This window comes from Melopsittacus undulatus, chromosome 6 (assembly GCF_012275295.1).
Source record: "Melopsittacus undulatus isolate bMelUnd1 chromosome 6, bMelUnd1.mat.Z, whole genome shotgun sequence".
Classification (NCBI taxonomy): Eukaryota; Metazoa; Chordata; class Aves; order Psittaciformes; family Psittaculidae; genus Melopsittacus; species Melopsittacus undulatus.
The window spans coordinates 62,104,268-62,127,539 of record NC_047532.1 but is presented as its reverse complement, the minus strand read 5'-3'; the positions used below and the strand labels follow the sequence as shown (position 1 = coordinate 62,127,539).

At 45.4% G+C, this 23,272-nt stretch overlaps 1 protein-coding gene across 4 annotated transcripts; it reads left to right on the top strand.

The window, feature by feature from the left end:
- The first annotated feature begins 466 nt into the window (after window positions 1-466).
- On the top strand, window positions 467-22,948 carry LHX9 (LIM homeobox 9). 4 transcript variants are annotated; one of them, XM_005140963.4, is made up of 6 exons: window positions 467-482; window positions 8,456-8,574; window positions 10,201-10,403; window positions 11,212-11,567; window positions 16,911-17,113; window positions 18,327-18,702. In XM_005140963.4, exons 2-6 carry the CDS (start codon window positions 8,458-8,460, stop codon window positions 18,582-18,584), a joined length of 1,137 nt encoding a protein of 378 aa, XP_005141020.1. In that variant the 5' UTR covers window positions 467-482; window positions 8,456-8,457; the 3' UTR covers window positions 18,585-18,702. The 4 variants fall into 4 exon arrangements, with proteins under 4 accessions (XP_005141020.1, XP_005141018.1, XP_005141019.1 ...); XM_005140961.4 differs by lacking the exon at window positions 467-482 and adding an exon at window positions 2,987-3,066; XM_005140960.2 differs by lacking the exon at window positions 467-482 and adding an exon at window positions 8,050-8,152 and having other exon boundaries at window positions 18,327-22,948.
- Window positions 22,949-23,272: the final 324 nt, after the last annotated feature.

The following is a 23,272-nucleotide window of genomic DNA, read 5'->3' as shown; positions in this document are numbered from 1 at the left end:
GCAGACAGTTTTATTTAGAAGGGAAACTATTGTATTTGATGTCCCATTCTGGTCCTTCCTCAGCTTCGGTTGAACGTAATGTCTTGAAACCTGTTCCAAAAAGATGCTTGCACAGTCTTCCAGATGCTAAGACTTAGATCATTTGAACGTCAGCGCTGCCTTCTGGTAACAGAAAACATCCAAATGGATTTCGTTTGTGTATTAACATCCGTCAGATGGGAGGGTAGCACAGTTTAGAGCTGAAGTCTGTTTCCATCGTTTTAGCAACCGGGTCTGCATGAACATCTCGTCTGGCAAGTCAATAGGTTGATGCTACAGTGAACAGACTGAGTCTAAATATCTGAAATGACTTGAAATAGCTATACTAACAAATAGTGACTTAACGTATGAGGCTATTACCGCTGTTTATATAGCTTCGAGTGTGCATGCAAATAGACGGAGAGGGGGGTCATGGCTGGGAGGGACAACTATAAAGGCACCCTGTGAGCTGTGCACCCCGGGGATGCAGGCTGAGCCCAGCCCCACTGCTAAGTGCCGCTGGCGCGTCCCTTCTCTATGCGCCGGAACCGAGCGCCGGTCACTGGCTGAAGGACCACTGGCTACCGCTCTCCCTGCCACTGCTCGGCCTCCGCTCCCGGCCGTGCTGCAAGGTGGGGAATGTGTAACGCCATGTCCGCCTATGTCGCCGCCACGGCAGTAATAATGACATAAAGCATGACAATAGTTAGGCGCGACGCAGCAGGTGTCTTATTATAAGCCTTGCATATTCCTCTGCCTCCTGCTCCCATTAGAGCACCGGTAATTAGGGAAAAAAATATTTTATGCGCTTTCGAGAGTAAGCGGAAGAGCAAGGAAGAGTCAACGACTGCTCTGCCCAGCCGGGCCGGGCTCCCCAACTCCCCGGGCCCCGGCACCCGCCGGCAAAGTAGCAGCAATAACAATCGTGGTGAATATGATGACAATAGTAATTATTACTCTTGTACCTTGGCGCGGATGTCGGCTGCTGTCTCAGGGAAACTAAGAAGAGAGCAAGTCCCATGAAGGCACCTCACTCTCATTGCGCGGTAAGCCACCTCCCAGCCCGGGCACAGACCGATGGGTTCAGCTAATCTTGCCCGACGGTGCTCCCGCTTTTGCCTGGAATGGCTTTAAACTTCCTGCTCGACAGCGGATTTCATGTAAAACTTATTGTGAAAGTGCTCGCGATCTAGACCATGGGAACAAGACGGACTTGCGCGGCCCCGGAGCCGGCAAAGCAAACACTGCGTGCTCAGAGCTGCCACTCACCTGCCCCAAACCCACTCCTCCCGCAGGGAGATACTGCCGCTTTTCAGTTCTCTGCCAGCAGTGCTACCCCCCGCCCGCCGCCTCCCTGGCTGGGCTCTCCAAGGGAGCTGCTGTCAGCTGGCCTGCCTGCGCTCCAGCCCACGTCCCCGTTAGCAGTGCCGCCCCCCCCCCCCCCTCCGCTGCCCTCCAGGCCCTGCCCGCGGGAGGGCGGGAGCGGTGCTTCTTTGGGTCCTCCCCCGCGGCGGAGCCCGGGGCGGAGAGAGCTGCTCCCAGTGACACCGCGCTGTGACCCGGCCATGCCCAACTTCTGTCTGCCTGCAGAGCCGGCGGCCAGCGGGGCCCGGCCGCCCTGCCCCGGGGCGTCCGGCCGGACCCCCGCCCTCCCGGCGGTGAGCACCTCGGCAGGGAGCGGAGCCCAGCCCTCTCCGCACATCGCCGGGTCTACGCTCCCTGACCCGCTCCACGGAAGGCCATTAGCATCCCTTGCCTGCCTTTTTTTTTTATCATCTTCTAATAGATTGCCAAGCCGGCCATGTAGACCTCAGGGTCACATGGCTCAGGGGAGAAGAACTGAAACTGTCACAGGAGTTAAGAGAAACAGGCAAACAAAACCAAAACGCGGAGTCATCTTGTGTTCCAGCTCCAGAAGGAGCTCCCCGGCCACCTGGCCCTTGACGTAAGCCCCTTCCTGCGAGAGCTGCCCCGCCACAGCCCCCCCGAGAACTGCTGTAGTCCAGGTCCCGCCTCACCGCCGGCTCCGGCGTGTTCCCCCCGCCCCTCCCTGAGGAGGGAGTCTCCGAGCACAAGAAATGACACCCGACTCTCTATTTTTCTATTGTTTTCAGCCGGTGGATCAATTGTCATCAGTACTGTCACCTAAGAAGCAATGATTCCGATTCATCTTGGCATCTGATTTTATTCTAATGGGTTAAATTGGGTTCACTTTTACAATTACCCCAGGTTTGACTGCGTAGTATTGCATGACAACTCACAGTTTCATCGGGTTTGGCAAAGCGAGGTTGCTCCATGAATCCGTATATCATATCACATCAGATCAGGCTGAAGTTTGCTGTTTAGCGACTCCATTTGAGAGGCTTTTTATGAAAGTGGGAAGGGTTGATGCAGTCCATGGCTGTATCAGTGCGATTAGAAAGGAAAAAAAATGTGGCAAGATGGCAACAACACGGGGTTTGCTGCTCAGCTGTGAATAAGCACAGAACGAAAAAAACGACATGATGGGGGAACGCTCAGCTAGCTGCAATATTTTTAGCAGCCTCTCAGTCCTCTTCTTTTTTTAAATTTCCTAATATGTTCTTTGCTTTATTAGTTTTATTTACAACCAGCTCCCCATTAACACCTCACCTGATTACTGAGGAGCTGAGACAGCTAATCAAGAAAATCCATCAAACCAGCCAAAACTGAGAGATGGGATTAATTTTTGCTTTCATTCATTCTTCTTCCTTATTTATCTATTTGGATTTGGGAAAAGATTTCGAAACAAACAGAAAATAAAAGGCAGGTATAAATGTATGTGAGAGGTCAGAGGTTAGAAAACCACGTCAATTCTATATGAGAGGCTATAGAGGGGAGCGGGGGGGCGGGGGGTGTCTTTGCACCAAGCAGCTCGTTTATTTTAATTAACATAGGGATCCTCTGCTAGGAACATGGAACAATCTCCATCTACTGGCTAGATCATTGCGTCTCTTCTCCATCCAAAACCCATCCCTCACCATTCATTAAGGAGGGTACAATTTTGGAAGAAGCTTCTAAAGTCTCAAGGTAAGCTTCTGCATGAGCTTTTGCTAGCGATGCAGCTATTTGGAGCTCACGGGTGTCATTTGCGGGGTGTTTCTTTGGCGTGGTGACTCGTTGGGTTTGGGTTTTTTTTTTCTTGAACAGCACAGAACGGTTGTTTCCCCAGGTGTATTCGCAGACAGCATTTGGTGTATCTGTGTTTTCGTCTAGAGAAATAGCAGCCTAGGAAGTCTGAGCCATTCAGCTCAAGGGGGGGGGGGGGGAAGAGGAAAAAAGAAAAGAGAAGAAAGGAAAAATAAAAAGAAAAAAGACTGGGTTTTTTTCTGTCTTCTTAATATATTTTTTCTTTTTAGCTTTTTTAAATTTAAGTATTATTTTTTAATGGAGTGGCTCCTTTCACCTCTCTGTGAATAGAGCCTACTGTAAGGGAGTCCTTTTCAAAAGCATCAGAATATGATAGTTTCCAATGGCTCCTTTACAACCGGAGAGCAAACACTGTTACGGTTAATATCAGACTAGTAAGAAGCTAATAATTCTGAGGTCCTGGGCTGTGAACAGTTCCGTGTTAGACAACAATCCGCCTCTCCCGCTTTCTTCTGGCCGTGTGCTCACTTGTTTGCGGTCAGTCACAGCACTTTGCTATGTGTCTAGGATTACTATGCAAAGCACCTAATTGTTTATTGTTTAAATATCATCTCCTTAAGCAAATGAATACGTGGATTATTTTAGATGTTTTCAGATTACCGGGAGGTACAAGCATGTTGGAGGTTTGGGGTTTTCAGTTCGATGATCCTTAAGGTTCAAGATGTCCCGGGCTAGTGTTACTCGTGCCGCACGGGGGGAGAGGGGCGGCAGTGTACTGGCCCTCCCCGCCTTCCTAGCACGGGAGTCCCAAAGTTGACCTGCGGTACACTCAGGAAGGCTCAGGACAGGATAAAGATGTGGAATTCTAAATAATGCCGGATTTAAAATGAAAAAAAAAGCAACCAAAACAAAACCAAACAACAACCACCCCCCCCCCCAATCCATTTAAATGCTGAAAACGACGTTAACTACTTTTGATGCCCCCGCCGAGAGACGTAACTCTATTCAGATTTCCCTTCTTTGTGTCTAGATTGCTCGTACTAGCCGCGGACTTCACAAAGAGATGAGGGTGATCAGTAATAGCACTGTACTTCGCCACAAGCTCGCAGAGCAGAAAATAGTTGGGTTTTAAAAATAGACCTGGCTTTAACTACGCGACTCGCAGGCAACAGGACCGTAATCTTGTTGCTGTTATTACTACGAGCTTTAAATTTCTGGAAATAATTAAACTGGAAGTGTCTTGAGAAGTTCAGGTACCTGACGGAGACGTGTGAAGTTCCGCTGCCCTTAAGGGGCAGGAGGCTGCTGACCCGGCGCATGCAGCCCGGGACAAGCGATGGCCTCATTTAGGATGGACTAAATCCACACCATTTCGGCTCAAAGAACATCCCCATCCTCACCATCCCCCCACGCCCCCAACCCCCCCCAGCCTTAATGCCCTCCCCTTCCTTCTAATTACTGTTGGTCAATTATTAATTTGCATGTAGACCTTGTCCTAAATCCTCAGAACTAAACGCAAGCTCGTTCACGCTGTAATAGGCTTTAGAGTGTAGCCCGTGGCCAGGAAGAATAAGGGCTGTATCGCAAAGCGGATCTCAGTGACCGCATGCTGAAATCCACACAGGACACACGCTAATTACGAAGGTGGAAACGGCTCCGGGCAGGGCGGCAGCCGGAGAGGCAGACGCTTTACCTGTGGGAATCCCAACAGTGATGTGTTTGTTCCCCCTCATCCTCGTTAGCTGGGGAGTCCGAGTACGGCCTCACAGAAAGGAAAAGCCTAGAGCGCCTGTCATGTTACTAAAACGCTCTGAAAATTGCACATCAGGTATCCTTCCCAAAACGCTGCGGCAGAATGGGGTTAAAGCACCCTGCAATGAGAACCTACGTTTCAGAGGCGAAGTGCTAATGCAGACGGATTCATAAGGGATAAACCGGTCGATTTGGATTTCAGATTCCCTGTCGTGTTCTTTGTGAGCTGTTCTTTTCCCTCCCCAAGCAAACAAGCAAACCCGTGTAGAGACCCCTGCGCCGCAGCGGCAACCTTTCGCTACCAGCCTGCTTTGGAGCAGAGACGTTCCCGTTTGACGCGAGGAAGGAGAGCTCAGGAACATTGAAATAGATTTACCTTGATCTCCTACATGCCTTTTGAAAACAGAGAAGTCACGTTTGATGCTAGCAATAAACTTTCCGTGTCCCTTTAGGTAAGAAGTGGTTTGCCAACATTAGGATCAGAAAACGTCTGGGAAAGCCCTGGCCTCAGGTACTGGAGCAGCAGTAGCTAGTAGCATATCCCTAACCGTACCTGGTGGAGCAGAAAGAAAGGACCCTCTGATTAATTAAGTGTGCCCAACCGGAGTAAGTTCAGTCATTTCGGACTTTGGTTATGAATCTGCCATATTATTCCTAACGGAGCCGTCGAGCTAAGGTAGGGACGGGAATTTAACAAGCAGTGGCTTTGGTGTCTCGGGCTTGGATGAACGCTTTGGCGCTGCACCTGCGAACAGCATCTCGGAAAGCCCGAGACAGCAAACTGCAGAGAGGCGGAAAGAGACAGGATCGGTGTGCGCTCCGGGACGAGCTGCCCCGGCTTTAGCTGCAAGGAGGGAGCTGGGCCCAGTGCCCGCCAAGGGGCTCCCCCAAACTCCTCCTCCCCCCGCTCCCAGAGGGCGCGATGAGTTTGACCATCCTCAGCGCGGCAGGGACACGGTCGCGGCCAGGAGCGGCGGAGGGGAGTACGAGGGGTGGCGGGGGGGAGGCAGGGTGTCGGCGGTAGCTCCGCCAGGCACACGCGGTTGGCTCTCTCAACGCGGGCACAGTCGGACTTGCGGAGCCAGCACTGAGGAGCAGCCCGGAGCTCAGGCAGCGCGAGTAACCCCTGACAAAATACCTGGACGGGAATACAGGAATATTTAATTGAAAGGGAAATAAATGAAACCAAACCCGAACGTGCCAGGAGAGAAGAAGGGTTCTACTGAAGCTATCAGGAATAAACTCGTCTCTAGGTGAGGGGTTTTTCACCTCTGTCGACAGCCGCCGACACAACTCCATATGCCAGGTAGGCACACGACTGTGGAAGCAGGGTTTGCGGACAGCAAGCCCTTCTCCAACAGGCGTCCCCGTGTGTCGCTCCCCCAGCACCGCCTCTTCCGTCCCCGCCGTCCCGGGCCGGCTGCGGCTGCTCTCCCGCTGCCCCCGCGGGACTCGGGAGGGGCGGGGGGGAAATGGCTTCTCCCGTCTCTCGGAGCACCTCGGAAGGGTGACGAGAAAGGGAGGATCCTTAGCGAACAGCTCCCGTATCCCGGATCGAATCACCTTGTTCATTTTTTCCTGATGGCTTGTTGTGCTAATTGACTTGTTTTCTCCAAGGAAAGCCTATTTCCCCTCCTCCTTCCCCACACACAGATTTTCTGTTCTCTCTCCCATACTCCCTCTTTTTTTTTTTTTTTTCTTTCCCTTTTCCTTTTTTATTCCAGACCGGGAGTGCTCTGCAGGAGACTATGGCTGGTGGAGGGATCTACCCGTTTTAAAGGAGATTCCCTTACCCCTTTGAGTCTCCTTGGTTTTATAGCTATTACTCTCTTATTAAAACACACACACATACACAACACATTGATTTCCATCCAAAAGGGCTAATTACATTACTTACAGTAAATAGCAGCCCTGCTGTCCAGGGTCTAGTGTGCCAACAGAGGAAAAATATCCGAGCATAAGCTTCACTTGATTGACTTCATCTTTGTGTGAAACTGTGTTTTATGAGCTGTATTCTGGCACTCGGCAGAATGTAGCAACATTCAATCTGCAAATAACATTAATTTTAGCTACTTAGGGGGAAAGAGAAAGGAGGAAACTGGCTGCCTGAATCTTGGGTTACATGGAAGAGGTGACTCGAGGAGCCCCTGAGGATGTCTCTGGGATGCTTTGGAAAGGAAGTGGGGGCTGGGGTAGTTCTTTCACTAGTCGCGCTCGGGTTCGGTGTGGAACGTCCCCCAGGGTAAGGGGAGCGAAGAACTGCCGCCAGGAAGATCCTTCAGTAAGGATCGAGGTGTCAGGAAACAGCCGGCAGCTGTTCCAGGGAAAAGCAAAGAAGAGTGGTGTGAAAAGTAAGTAGGAAAAGGAGAAAGAAGGGGAGGGGGAACAGAGAAAGAGATTAGTCGGGAAGGAATGTATCGCTGGGTCCCCCGCACACAATGAGCGCTCGCAGCCCGCAGCCGGGGAGCGGGCAGGGAGACAGCTCCGCCAGAAAGCTCCCGTACCAAGCCGCCCCCCACGTCGGGGCAGCCCCCGGAGAGGACCGGAGGTCCTGCTGCCGGTACTGGCGGGTCCCGCGGGATTGGCCCTCCCCGGCAGCAGCAAGGTGGGTAAAGCCCGGGTAAGCGTTCTATCATCCCTGGAGCTGGGCGGGCTTTGCTCTCCGGCCTCCAAAGAAGGCGGCCGCAGTCCCTCCTGACCGCGGCTGCCCGGGCCGGGACGCGGGGAGCGAGCAGCAGTCTGGCCGCTCCGTCCGGCTGCGGCTGCCCCACAGCGGCGCTTCTCTTCCCTCTCCCCTCCCCGCGACGGAATCAGGAGCAGCGGTCGGTGCCAGCCCGAGGGGCCTTAAAGCGGAGCCTCCCCCAGCTCTGATCGGCGCGGGGCCCCCGGGCCACCCTGCCCCTCGGCAGGCGCCGCCAACTCGCGGGACTCCGTGTTTGGGGGAGGTAAAAACCCCACCCCACCCACAGACCACTTGTAATGTTTGTCACTGCTTGCCCATCACTAGGGGTTGAGAGGAGTATGACAGGTCTTTGTTGTCTGAATAAAAATCAGTGGCAGCTCAAGGGAGAGAACTCCTCCTACTAAATTATCAAAAATGGGCTGGCTTTAGGCTCTTAACAAATTGGACAGAGCTCCGGAAAGCAGCAGTCCCAAATCCAACCTACAGGCACTGGGAACTTTAAAGCAACCGGGGACTGCTGAAAATAGCATTTCTTTTTGCTTTCTTTGTATTCAAAACTATATCCTTTCCCGACCGATTCTACTGCCCTAGGTCCAAGTCTCTCCAGTCAGGATCCCCAGCTCTGCAGAACAGTATCAGATCCTTTAGCTCGCTTTTATTATTTTATTTTTAAAATTAATTATTATTACATTTCCTCCCCTCCCCTTGTTTGTTTTCTGCACATCTTCAGGAAGCCCTCGGTGCTTGTGCAAAGAGAAGCTCTTATTGCAACCTCCCTCCCTGCGCTGTGCGCCTCGGTGTAAACATTTTGGATGATCTAAAGACTCTGGGGTCTGTATATGGAAATAGTGGGGTGCAGAGCAGAAGAAAATACTTGTCCTTTCCGTCCCCCAGCCATGCTCTTCCACGGGATCTCCGGAGGCCACATCCAAGGAATCATGGAGGAGATGGAGAGGAGATCCAAGACCGAGTCCCGCCTTGCCAAAGGGGGACAAATGAACGGCCGAGAAACGGTAAGAAAGGAGCTGGCACCCTTTGAAGGGAACCTCTAGCTTTGGGGAAGAGAAAGGAGATGCTTCTCTCTGCCCTTCCCTCCTATTCCTCTCTTGCAGAAATCCTCTCGGGGCTCCCTGTACACCCACCGTAGTGCCGGGAGCCGTGCTGCCAGGCCCAGTTACACGTGTGTAATCGATGCTTTGCGTGTGCTCTCTGGGGTAACGGGAGGAAAGCTTTTTAGCTCGTAACCGGGGCGGTTTTTCAGCCCCTGCCCCTGCTCTGCTCGCTGCGGCCGCACTGCCTGCCCGAGAGGGCTCCGGCTCGGAGGTGTACTGTACTTTTTTTCTCACTCCTCTCACCTCCCAAATTAAACCGCAAACCGCGACCGCTTACTTGTCATAACCATTTTTAGTCCGAAATGTGGGATTGATCCAAAGAGGCACCGCTCTCTGAATGTTATGCACGCCGACCACCTTGCTTAACAGAAACATTCTTTTCTTACTCAAAGGACCAAAGTCTCCACAAATGTACTAACGGGATGCTGGAGAAACCTAGTGTCACGCTGTGTTTTGTGCAAAGCGAGATCTCTTTTTTTTCCAACTTGTAGGGCTTCCGCAGATAGCGCACAAGGCCCTGCACACAAAGTAACGGCCTGGAAAACTGCTTTGAGGCTTTGAGCCATAGGGTCTTTCCCCCCTTCTCTTAAATAAACTCCCGCTTTGTTATACGAGGATTTGCAATGTAAATTTAACTCGCCTTTCCAATTGCTGGGGAAAAAAAAAAGGATAAGAGAAAAGAGGGGCGACGAACAGCTTCAGATTGAGAAACGATTGCGGAGTTGCCCCTTTTAAACAAGTTGCGACTTTAGAACAAGATTTCGGGTTTTTTTCCCCTCTCCTGTTTATCAGCAAACGCTGCTCCGGGTTTCCCGGCAGAGCTTTTGTCTCGTCCGTCCCTCCGTCTCCCTTTGTCCCGAGCGACACTCCTCGTGGGGAGCAGATTAACGGGAACTTGAAGAAGTTTCCTGATGAAAACACGCTAGGTTTAGCTGAGACCAGCCTGTGCCCACGTCCCTGTGGAGAGAGTGTTGTCCGTCACTCTTTACACCATCCACCTGTCCCTTTTCTGTTACTCTTGTTTTAAATGGATTGCCTTGCTCTGGAGACGGAGTTTTTGGGTCTTTTAAGCGCGGCTGAAAATTTACTGGAAAGTCGAGGCAAGCCTGCATCCTCTGCCATAAAGTTTTGGTGCAGCAAACCGGTATTTTTCTACTTTAAAATGCCTTTCTTGGGGAGTGCTCTAACACTAAAACGTCAAAGTAAGGGGGAAACTACAGGCTTTAACTTCGGTACCTCAGGAAAGAATGGGCTCTACTTTTCTTCCTGAGGCCTAATCAGCTGTCTTCGCATATTGAAATGACATTAGATCGCTAGGAGAGGTGTAATGAGATAAACACGAAAGCTGAATCGCGGTAAACGGTTCCCTAGCGGGGATGGTCCCGGCTTCCCCTCAAACTTCCCGCCGGGAGAGGGCCGTCGGTCCCAGTGAGCGATCAGTCTCCCTGTACCGGCCGCGTGCCCAGCTCGGGCTGTCCGCTTGTCCTTCTCCCTCTCTCATCTCCTTGTGGTGTGGTTGTTTTGCAGAACATGCCCCCAATGAGCCCTGAGAAGCCTGCTTTGTGTGCTGGTTGTGGAGGAAAGATCTCAGACAGATATTACCTGCTGGCTGTTGACAAACAATGGCACCTCAGGTGTCTTAAGTGCTGTGAATGTAAACTGGCTTTGGAGTCAGAACTCACCTGCTTTGCCAAGGACGGCAGTATTTACTGCAAGGAGGATTACTACAGGTACAGCAATAAGTCCCCACAGGTTCAAAAGCACGTCCCCTCAAAAAGCATTGTAAACCGAAAAGCTTTTTAATCCATACGGGCTTTTAAATGTATCTTTTCGTGGTCAGCGATAAATCCCGTAAACGTATCCCTTCCAAAAATTCTCGCGCGTTCAAAACCTGAACGGATCCACAGGCGACACGCCGAGTGAGCGTGTGTACCGGTACACAAACAGACGCAGGAGAGGACCCGGGTCTCCCGCTGGTCTGCGTTCTCCCTCCGCAAATGCCAGGGTAAAACCCAGCAGAAGTTTATCTGCTCCAGTAATCTGCTACTCTTTCCGCTGCCGGGAAGAGGGCCAGGGGGAAGCGGCAGCAGCGGCTGAGCGCGCGGCCCCCTGCACAGCCCCGCAGCTGTACTGCCAAGCAGCCGGGCCGCGGGACCGGTCAGTCGTTCCATGTGTACGTTACCGCTTTCCCGGCTGCCCTTCTTTACACGGATGCCGGGAGAGGGGGGATTCGTTTCTCCCCCTCCGCGTTCCTCCATGCGCAGGAGCAGCGGGAGGGCTCTTGCAAAAGTCCTAAGAGAACATAATCAGCTTGGCAGAAGGAGGAATGCGCTTCCCCTGGGACCCCAGTGCTGACTCCCCAGTGGTATTTCCCACCTGCAGGAGAGCCGGCAGCAGGCGGCCGCGGACTGTGGCCCGCACTAAGTGTCATTCCGAAATGGGAGGGCGAGACTCCGGCTGCCGGGGGAAAGGCGGGCGGCTCAGGGCGAGGTCTGCCGTCGCCTTTCTAGGTGATACCCACTTTCCTGTTTCCTTCAGAAGGTTCTCTGTGCAGAGATGTGCCCGCTGCCACCTTGGGATCTCAGCCTCTGAAATGGTCATGAGAGCCAGGGAGTCTGTTTATCACCTGAGCTGCTTCACCTGCACCACCTGCAACAAGACTCTGACCACGGGCGATCACTTTGGCATGAAGGACAACCTGGTTTATTGCAGGGCCCACTTTGAGTCCCTTTTGCAAGGAGAATATCCCCCCCAGCTGAGCTACACCGAGCTGGCTGCCAAGAGTGGAGGGCTGGCCCTGCCCTACTTCAACGGCGCAGGCACGGTCCAGAAAGGCAGGCCAAGGAAACGAAAGAGTCCTGCCTTGGGAGTGGACATCGTCACCTACAACTCAGGTGGGAAACACACGCCGAGTCTCCCTCCCACTCCCCGAAAAGGGCGTTTTCGGGCTTCCCCTTAGCTAGGCAGTGCGCGATAAACTCAGCCAGGCCAGATCCTGCTTAACCATTGGAAAATCAAACAAACAGCCCTCTGAGGGCTGGAGCGTTCGCAGGAAAGCTAACAGCAGCCCTCCTCAAAGGCTGTCTTTGCTTATTAATGTCAAACACCCGAAGTTAGCCACTTCCCATGCTAATGACAAAAAAAAAAAAAAAAGAAAAAAATCCCAGCTCCAAACCCACAACTCCCTTGCTCTAAAAGAACTTCAGATATACTGTTATGAATATTTGTATTTTAGTGTTATTGAAAAGTACTTCACCAGTTAGATCTCGAATTTGAGGTACCCAAATGGATCAGAAAAAAAGAAAATAAGTTAAAAGTTATAGTACATGGCTCCTACAAAGCCAATGCAGTATGCACACAGTTCCACGCAGATAACTAATTTATAAGAACTAACTCTTCAGGCTGAATGATTCTGTTTTACTGGCACATAAACGAGCAAACTGTACAAGAGGCCAACGAGTGTTGTTCGCTGTAACTAAGCCCTAACAAATGTAATTAAGGATACTTTTTTTTTCTGCTCTCTCAAAGGTAGGAAAGGAGCAATTGTTGCCCTGTATTAAATATCTTCCCTAACTTCAGTTACTGAAGTACCCAAAACGTGTCTAAACACACAGTGTTAGGGACCAGAGGTAAAGGGGTGCAGGTATGGTTAAGCAGTTTAAGTGGCGTTTAATTAGATGGAAGCCGAAAGCAGTAAGGGGAAATCCGTATTAACAAGCTACCGACTCCAAACATTGCGTTAGCGAAACGCAGGCTCCCCATGGACGGTAAGGAGTAAAGAAGGGTGTGGGAAGTCAGGGTGGTGCAGGGCCCTTCCCTATGAAGCGGGAGCCGGGGAGCTCCGACCCCGGAGCACCTCTCTGGGCAGCGGTGGAGCGCTGGCCCCTCCGAGAAGCCGTGAGAGGATCAGTCAGGGCCTCCCTCCCCTTCCAAGCAGCGCAGGTCGATAAAAGTGCACCGCTTTCGATCCGGAGGTCTCTCTCCTCCACCCAAGTTCAACCGGCCACCACTGAGATTCCTAAGCGACCCTCCCCCGCATTCTCTCCCCTCCCAGCAGCAACTCGGGGCTGCCCGCGGAACGGGCTGCAGCTGGGAACCGGGCGGCTCTGCAAGGCCATTTCATCTCTGGTTCTGAGACCTTGGAGCAAGGGTAATCACTGCGCTAATTGTTTCTTGTTAATTGAAGATGACATTGGAATCCCTGGCTATAGAGCGGTTTCCAATCAATCCTGAAAGCTGCTAAAGCAAAGGGAACCCGCAGCGCAGCCAGGATTCAGGATTCGTTCAGTCCTGGCTCTGAGCGGTGCATTTCCAGCCTGTTCACTCTGTGCTATGTCTGACCCGCACCCCACCACTCCAATTCCCCCTATCCCGAGATGGACATGTTAGGAGGGACTAAATTGTCCCTGTAAATTCCGTTAGAATTAGGACCAAAATTTAGGGGGAAAATGAAAAGTTGTGGATATGATAAAACACCCCTTAAACTTCAGGTCAGGACTCCAGAGAGACATAACATGCAAAAGCCGTCATAGCTTTTGTGTGTTAGTCTTAAAACTCCCCTTCTGTACAACAAGGGGCATATAAGATGTGCCTCTGACTCCAAAAGAGATTAAGAGGCACTACTCGTTATGAAAATACAGCTCACTACCCTCGGGGCAACGGAGAGAAAAAAAGCAGTGTGTTGCTTTGGACGCAGGCTAGATGGCGGAGACATTTGATCTGTTAGAGCCGTGATTATTGTTATTATTTTTAAGTATTATCTAAAAATGGCCAGGGTTGACACATGGTCACGAGAAAATACAGTTTGCAGCCAAACTGTACATCCGGCGAGAACTACTCCAGCCCATTGACCTACTGCGCTCCAAATCCAGTGGGAGTAAAACGAATCTGTAACAGTTATAAAATGAGTTCAGTAGATGAAATCGCTTCTTGAAAGAAAAAAAAATATATATAAAAAAGGTCTTAATAATTGGCAGTCACTGTCCTACACGCAGTTTTCTTTCTCTGCCCTGTGACTCAGTAACTGCTCATGCACGTAATCATTTACAAAGGGCAATCAGTCCACAGAAAATTAAATGTTGGACCCCTGACTGCCGCCTTCAGAGGGAGAAGAGGGGCAGGATCCGGAGCCGGATCCCCTCCTTCTCGCAGCTCGGTCCTTTTCCTCCGCGGCCCCGGCACAGCGGGCCGGTTGGCAGCCGGCGGGGCGCTCAGCGGAGCGATTCTCGTCTCCCGGGCCCTGGTCCCCGCGGCCTCCCTTGTTCGGACAGGAGACTCTAGGGACACCGGCGCAGCCCTGTCCCGTGCATCCGCGCTAAAGCACACACGGGCCAGGAGGCTGCGCTCCGCCTCGGAGTTGGCAACTTCTTAGTGACGGCTAAAGTTTACTCTTATTTCTCAGTATTTGGTGAGAACCGTCAGTTTAATTTCCTCAGTAAACCCAAGCCTAGGTTTACTGGGTTTACCGAACTGGTCACAGCCCAGGGTGCCCATATCGATGTGACAAGCCGTTGGAAAGGAGTCCGACCTTTAAAAACGGAGCTGGTTAGGCTAACAACTTCACCAAGCTGCGCATAAACACGTGTATTCATTCACCAGCGGCCTGGCAGTACCCTGCTCAGGTTTGTGAGAACATTGTTTTCAGGGCAGCTGAGCACAAGGCCAGAAAGGCAAATCAGATTCTGCTGTTAGATCTGCAACAGCTTTTCTCTTCTGTATTTTGTTTAGTAGTTTAATTTTTGCTTCTCAGCTCCTTGGTTGTAAAGTAGAAACACAACAGTAAATAACTCAAAATGTTATGAGGTAAAAGCCATTCATACTTGTGAGCTGTCTGGAGTTAATGTGAAAAATGGGACAAACTATTCAAAAGTACTTAAAACATTGAAGGCTTTCTCTATATTACCTCTTATATCATAGAATTTATATGTATTTTGAGGGAAACCGTGTTGACTTACAGCTCACAGGATATAGAAATGAGATGGTGAAGAAGATTTCCCTAGGAAAATATTTTACACAGCTGTTGCTCAAAGAGCTGTTTACGTTATTTCACTATATATATATGTGTGTGTGTGTGAGTAAAACTATGAGGAGTTCACTTGAAGAACTGTTGGCAATAAAAAAGAAAACTGTTCTAGCTCTTTCCAAAGCAAAATTAACCCCCCAAATCCACTGAAAAGAAATTAGCTTTGCATTGGTTTTTGCTTTTCCTTAGTTATTCAGGTAACAATGTAAAAATCTGCTCTATGTTGTGGCCAAACCGCATAAGACTGTTTCACCCATGTAAAACAGAGTCAGACAATTGTTTTATAAACGAGGAGCCCTCTTTCTATTTTCTCTTGAAAATGAAAGCTAAAGTAGATCACAGACAAAAAAGTACATCACAGAAACAAAGGCAGTAATCAGGACAGAGGAACCCAAAGAAGTTTGCATTGCTGCTGTAAACTTGAGAGACCCAAGAAAAACCATACAAGCAAACAGCTTGCAAGTCTCTGAAGTAAAACCCAAGCACTGAATTCTGGTACTCTAATTTATGTCAGCTAAAAGTTACAGCCCACGTATAGTTTGATTGAATGCAGTGTGATTGCTTGTGGAAACAAGTAGTAAATACAACCCAAATCTAGTCTGAAATTGTTTTTAAAGCAACTTTCAACTAGTGGTATTTTCAGAAGTGTCAGCTTACTTTGTTTGAAAGTGCAGATACACTTCTTAACAGGGCTAGAAGTAAATCTAGCTATAATTAAATATTCACCTGATTTTCTGTCAGAGCACTGATTTACCAGCATCTGTTCATGTTGACTTGTCTTATAATTCAAAAGAGAAAACACCTTCAAGAAGCTTTTTATTTTCTCCGCCACCTTCAAGAAGCTTTTTATTTTCTCCTAGTTTCAGATTGCTTTGCCTCTGTTTTTAGCCCTGTCAACATCAGTCTCTCTGTATTGGGTGCTTTCACTCTTTCTCCTTCTCTTTCTTTTTCTTTTCTTTTAGAACTAAGGATCAACTAGGCCTAGTAAATAATCCAATAACTGTTGGAAAGCAGTTGAAGAATTTAAATGGGCAACTAATGGAACTTGCTCTAGTTTACAGACATTCTGGAACATTTTTAATTAGCTGCTCTTTAATTAATATTCCCTCCAATGATGACACCATTAATTCTCTCCTCTGTGACTGAGCTATCCTTATACTTTTATAAAGATACAAGATCTTGTCAATTCTTGTGCATTGATAACAGGTTTTTGTTTTTTTAGAGCAGAAAAGAAAAATACAGATGTCTGATTTTTTATTTTTTTGCCAGTACTGCAATTTCTTTCCCTCATAAGAAGCAATGATGCCATGGTCCCTGAATAACTCTTGTATACAATTCACACCCACCAAAGTGTAATCTGAAACAAATCCATCTTTCATAGACACTTTTGAAATCCCGAATCAGGGAAAGAAGGAAAACTCTTTTCAAGTTTTGAGCCACTAGTTGGTTGCTTATGGAAACATCTTAAATCAGTACCAGCTAAGTGCTATTGCTCATTGGGGTTGAGATTGGGGAACTGAATCAAGCCTTGATGCAACTGCTTTCTAGACATGTTTTACAGATGAAAGCCTTTGAGCAGTTCATATAAACTCCCAGGCACAGTCCAAGAGCATTTATTTTATCAGCAAAATCTTCCAGATTTTATGCTTTCTGGAGGAACTGTCATAACAAACTTTCCTGCTGTACATCTCTTTTTATAGGTGCTTGTGATGTGGGGGAAAAGCTCAGGAACATTCAAAATGCTGGTTTGAACTTCATTGTTCTCTCAAGCTAAGAGTGTTTCTATGAGTGAGATTTCAAAATCTGAATGAGATTTCAAATAACTCTTTGAATGCCCAAAGCAAAACTATCACCACAGGAAAAAAGCCTTGTTTGAAAACAAAATGCCAAAGGAGGGAGAACTTTCTAAGTTTGCCTTTAGCAGGTACAGGCTGGGGGGACATGGTGTGTTTAAGAATAGCAAAATATAATCTTCTGGATCTTTTTTTTGTCTCATTTAATTACCACGTCTTTACTTATTCTTGCACCATCTTAGCTCTTCCTCACTTGTTTCCTTATTTTACTTGTTTGCTTGCTTGCTTCCTTCTTTTCTGCCTTCCTTTTTTGCTTGTTTCTTTTCTTCCAAACAGTATGTGACTCAAGATTTTTGCCTCTATCATTTATCCTACCTGATGCATGGCCACTAACTCCTGGTTTCATATTATTTATTGAACAGGTTGTAATGAGAATGAGGCAGATCACCTGGACAGAGACCAGCAGCCTTATCCCCCATCCCAGAAGACAAAGCGCATGCGCACCTCCTTCAAACACCACCAGCTTCGTACCATGAAGTCCTACTTTGCTATCAACCACAACCCAGATGCCAAGGACCTCAAGCAGCTTGCCCAGAAAACAGGGCTGACTAAGAGAGTTCTGCAGGTAAGATGCCACATCATAGGCTTGACAGAATTTTCCCCTACGCCTGCCAGTCAATAGCATTTCCCTTATGTGTAATGATAGTGATATATGTAGAAATACTTCCACTAGGTGTGTCCCTAGTGGGTGTGTGGAGGCGTATGTGCCAAATATGCCATATGTGCCAAATGCATGCCCTACCGTATCAAGGCAGCCAAATACTACAATGTGAGTTGCAATTAGTTGCATCCTCAACATTAGGGAACTGTCTCAAGAGTCTACTGACCCAGTAGTATTCCTGGGATCTGTAGTCTCTCAGTGGTGACCTTATTAAGGGCAGAGGTAGAAGATATACCAAATTTATACACACTGGTGAAGCCTTTGGGCTCCCCTGAAATAGTTAATATGGCCCCTCAGTGAGCAGATCCCCTGATATGTAGGAAGGAAGCTTTGGCCAATATGATCCTCCATGACCAGCTGGCTCCTTCTCTCAGTGCCTGTTAGACAACTGTTACCATTAAGGGCATACATAGGAAAATGTCACTTCTCTGTGAAGGACAGCCTAGAAATTTACACTATAAAAACATCCCTATACAATGTGTGCTATCTCAGTGAAGTTAAAGCAATGTGTATGTTATACACAGAGTACCAAAGAAGGGCAGCAATTGAGGAAGAAGGAGAATCTATTAGCTGCAATTCCTTGTCTGTGTTACATGTTGCCTAAAAACATTTTCAGTGAACCTTACAAAACAGAGAGACTAGGTGACCTGTATCAACAATCTGTATGATAGGGATGTTGTAATTACCCCTCTTTCCTCTTTGGTCTTTTAAAATGATCAAGGCAAACTTTCAGCCTTGGCAAAAATCTGCTCATTCACCCTTTGCCTCAATCTTTATGTGTCTCGACCCCAAACGTACCCAAGCCAAGAATGGACATCAAGAAAGTCGCTTTCCTTGGGTGAGTGAATGAGCAGATCTTTTCTTAAGGCTGCTCTATGAGGTCTGCACACTGGGCTGCAACGTTCCAGTGAGCACCTGTAGCACTGGGCCTTGTATGCAGGGTCCTGTCTGTGAAGGAGTCAATATCACCAGTAACAAGTGAAGCTATAGAGTGACTTAGTCTATTTGCCACACATGAACAAGCACCAAAAATTACTTAAAAGCAAGAACAAAGACAAAAAGAAATAACAAAACAAAGCAAGCATCGGTAAAGAAATCAATTGGGATTGGTTTGCAGGTTTGGTTTCAAAACGCAAGAGCCAAATTCAGAAGGAACCTTTTGCGGCAGGAGAATGGGGGTGTCGATAAAGCTGACGGCACCTCACTACCGGCACCGCCCTCAGCAGACAGCGGCGCACTCACTCCACCCGGCACTGCGACCACTTTAACAGACCTGACCAATCCCACTATCACTGTAGTGACATCAGTGACCTCTAACTTGGACAGCCACGAATCCGGGAGCCCCTCACAAACTACCTTAACGAACCTTTTCTAACATTTCAGTTTGGTTTATTTTTTTTTTTAATTCTTACTCTTCATTATTATTATTATATTATTATTATTATTTTCAAGCCTTTTTTTTTTAATAACAAACCCACAAAATATTTGGGAAAATAAGCAGCTTCATGTGTAGCATCTGCAGCCACTTGGCAAGTGAGTTTGAAATAATATATTGCTATAATAAATGAACATTTATTGTTGTTAAATTGTACTCAAATTTTTTAAGTTCGTCAAATAACTGAAGAGAAGGTTATGAAGCATTCTAATAAGTGCCTCTTAGAATTGTATGTTACTTATTTCCAGTACCTTGAAAAAAAAGAGTATTGCCACTTAAAAAAAGTCTCTTCCCTCCTTGATAATCAGATAAGAATCAGTTTAATTGTAGCCAAAAAATGCTGCTTCAGGATTGAATGTTCACTTACAGTATTTAAGAACCCCAAATTTTACTTAATTTTTATAACACATCTAAAGTTTTCAAATGTTGAAAAATAAATACAAAATGAATTAAAGTTCTCATTGAAATAGTCAGACTGGAAGTGCAGTGCTTTTTTCTAAGGCACTAGTTACAAGCCTGATCCTTCCTGAGCACTGGGGATTCTTACTGGGATAGATAAATTCTCCTCTGCCAGTTCTTCACCCAGCTGGAATGTCCTTGGCCACCACTGAAAGCTGTGCCTGAGTGGAGGGTTTGGAGAGAGAGACCCAGTGATGAGAGTGCATGTGGGTGAGGATGGCAGGCTCAGGCTGTTGGCTTCCAAAGTTGTGTCCTGTACAAGGACAAGGTAAGGAGGCAAGATCCAGAAAACACTGGATATAATATGAGCCCACTCCTATATATGTTAAAAGTAATGACAGCAGAATAACAGCTCAAGTGATGAGTCCTACTGATCCGAAATATTGCATAGGGAGGGGTTTTCATCTTTGTCAAGCAGCTCTGATTTGGAATGAAAAAAAATTAGAGCAGTTCACTACTGCCTTGATACTGTACCATTAAAGAAACAGGAGGTTGCCCACCTACTTTACCGAGCACATAAATAATTTCCCAGAAGAAGTGTGCATGTGTGCTAAGTGAGTTTTTGATGTCATACATTTTTTCAGGGAAAATGGAAATAAGCAAAATATAATTTAATAAGACGTTTAAGGAAAATTATTTCAGTACAATTTATACATTACTATTTTGAATTTACTTTAGATGTTTCCTAAGATTGTATCAGACACTATGTTTAACATATGAACTTAAAATCTTTTGTTCATTAATATCTCAAACATATACTTTAACTTTTTAAACTCTGTATTACAGAAAAAAAAGCAAAAATTCTTACAAAAATGGGAATTGGCAGCAAATAATTTAAAAGCAGATAAACTCAGAAGCCTTGTGGATGCTGATCTGAATACATTTCTTAGTTTACAATAGTGATCTTTCTTTTTTTTTAATTTTATTTAAGCTAAAAGTCTGAATGGTCTGGGCAGTGGTGAATGTTCATTTGTATCCTTTCATTGTAGTTGAACACCAATTAGATTGTGGAGAGTCTCAGAAACAGAACCGAACAAAAATCAGTCAAGATCTATGTCTTGCTTTTAGTGGATTGTTAAGAATAACTTTGCACATATATTCCACTTTTTAGACACCATCAAACCTCTTTTTTGGTGGTCAAAGTGGCTATTTAATATATTTTAAAGGTGTCCTTTTTGGCTGTATAAATGTGTGGTTACATATTGACAGTTCACTGCCCACATTAAAGTGCATTATTGTAATTTTTGCTCAGGGTTTTTAGAAAATTAGCACAGAAAAGTAGCTTATTTTTTAAAAAAAGATGATGGAAGAGATGTTAACACTGTAATAGAAGAAAGGTGTGTTTGCCATTATATATTTAGCAAGTATGGTTATCATCTTCTACGGATATTAAATCTTGACTTTTCCTATTTCTATTACCTTATGGGCATTTACCACTAACCAGACCAAACAACCTTGGTAAGGCTGAGATCTTTATTAATACACTTTTACAGGTAAAAATATTGATACTTATAAATTTTGTTCTTTGACAGAACAATATATGGTACTAGAGATCTACTTTATTAAGTAGACTAATTAAAACTCAGTTCTACTATGTGCCTTATGATATACCTTGGGAGTAAGTTTGTGAAAAATCAGGATATATGTGTTGTTTGTTAAATTAACTGTTTTAAGCCCTTTTGACACCTCACTAGTTTTGTACTGTTTTACCTCTTATTTCTGAAACTCTTTTTATGGTGTATCCTGTTAGAGGGGACAAACATGTCATAGAAAGCAGTTGTGCACTCTTTCAGATATAGTTGATAAATCCAATAATCTTATATATTGAGCTTCGTGTTTATAGTACAGTAAGTGGTCTAGCAAAATTGTCCATGTTTCTTTGTTTATTGATAAATGCATTGTATAGAAACTATTTCCCCTAAATATTTATGGACCAAACAATTGTGATATATCCTATTAAATTTGTGTGAATAAACCATTTTGAATCTAAGGAGTTTTATTTCCCATCAGTTTTTTTTGTTTGGTTTGTTTTGTTTGTTTCTTTTTATTCCTTTTAATTTAAAGTCTACATGTACCAGTGCGTCTCTTTGCTTTTATGGTACCTATGAACAACTGGTATTTAAACATGGAAACACGGCCTTTTAAATATTTTTAAATATGGTTCCTTCTTAGGTTTTCAATTTCTTCATATTCAATGTATATGCTAGTGCTGGTGCAATTTAGATTTTAGCCTTTTAACCTCCTTTTTTGAACATGCGAAGTAATGCCCCACTGATTTGATACTGAAACCCTGCCTTAAGAGTTCTAAAAAAAGCCAGAAAAGCTAGCAGCTAAAGTAATTGCATGAAAAATATAACCTAAATAATATAATGAAATGAGTCAAGATTTAATGCTAGGTATATTGAACACAAAATAGAATTGCAGACCCCGAAAAGCCAGGTTGCTCTGTAGTTTAATAAATTGTCACTATGATTTCTTTCAGGGAGAACAAATCATGGGGCATTACAGCCAAACATCCCGACGTTTGAAAATTCCCTAAAGTATTAAAAGAAGGGGAAAAGTTTGATCGGAAATCCACTGCAGTGAAGACAAAGACAATATTAGGTTATGATAATCATACATTTAAAAATCTATTGAGCCAAAAAATAAAAAGAAAAGACTTGATGTCATTTCCTGAATGTTAACAAAACATGTTATTTCATGGTGTCTAAAAAAAATGAAGGCTTCAACAAATGGTGTGGTATTAAAAACAAATTTAGAGGAATTATGTATAAAACCAGAGCAACCTGGCAGCAATCTACCCAGTCCATATTTGAAGAAAACTTTTCTTTAGAAAAAAAAATCACATTTGTCAAGCACAAGTACTTGTAAAATAAAATCTGAGTGCATTCATTCCACTTGCTTGCTAATGTGTACTAGTCATATCTGTTAAATGGACTTTTGTAAATTCAAAGAGAGCTTTTCACTCATTTGAGACCATAGAAATCAAATTCAGTAACTTTAGTCCTATTGTTTCTGAATTTATTTTTTTTAATGAGACAAATCTGCATGCACTTTTCCATCTGTCACATATAGTGTACATTTCTGTATGATGAATTTCTCTTTGCTGTTTCTTGTATAATAGCTTTCATTAATAAACATTTTGTTTGATGCAAACATAGTTAAATTTATGTAAACACATAGCTAATTGTTTTAACTAATTTAAACTTTTCTTTTCAAAAGAAGCAGTACAGTGCAGTTCCAATGTCATATATATCTAAAATCAAAATGAATGAGGTAGCAATACTGTTGCACAGTGTAAAATTACTTCCTTTCGTGTTAACTTTTTAATTTTTTAGACTTCTCCTATAAAACTGATGTGTTAAAAAAAAATTCCCATCAGCATCAACAAGAAAACAATCCTCAAATTCTTCATCATTATAAGAAAACATAAAGGATACAGTACAGTATGTAAAATCCTCAATCACTTTTAGAGTACAAGGATATAATTTATGGATCCCTAAGCTGTTTACATTGTCACTATGCAAGTATGTTACAAGAAGTTGGTCCTAAGTTTCCCAGTCCAAATCACAGATGATTTTTTACAAGCCAACAAACAAGTGTGTAACAATAACCAATTCTTAATAATGAGGTTTTGTAACTGTTAAGCAAGTATTTGCAGAAAGATTTTTTTAAATATATTCCTATTTAGCTGTATAGCCAAAGGTATGTTAAACAAATTAACATATAAAAGACTTGCCAGAAAATCTTTCATTAAGATTACATTTTTATTATATACTAATGAACCCTATGTAAACAATGTAACTTTTATGAATGATGGACATTAAATATTTCACTTGCGTGTATTCTCAGCATTTTGCATGTTTTCTTAAACTTTTACAGTTTCTGAACTCTAAAAAGAAAACCATACACTTACTAACATAACACAAAGTTACGTACAGATTGCTGCAGTCATCTCTGGAAACCGATAACCAAGAGAGTTCTAACGGCAATAAAAGGTATCATTTATTGGTGGCAATTATGGGAAGCATTGTTTAAACAACAGTTTTATAGTCTGTTGTAAAGTTCTATTGAAAAAGGTTAGCATGTTGGACTTAATTCAAATCAGCTTGATCAGAAATGTAAGTATATTGTGAAATTCTTACACCAAGCCTTATGTGTATTTATTA

Excerpts from the sequence above, each read along its gene's own strand:
- LHX9 (XM_005140960.2), top strand. The coding sequence starts at position 8,458 with ATGCTCTTCCACGGGATCTCCGGAGGCCACATCCAAGGAATCATGGAG. Across the intron at positions 10,404-11,211 it reads TGCAAGGAGGATTACTACAG|AAGGTTCTCTGTGCAGAGAT; the intron begins GTACAGCAATAA and ends TGTTTCCTTCAG. Across the intron at positions 11,568-16,910 it reads CATCGTCACCTACAACTCAG|GTTGTAATGAGAATGAGGCA; the intron begins GTGGGAAACACA and ends TTTATTGAACAG.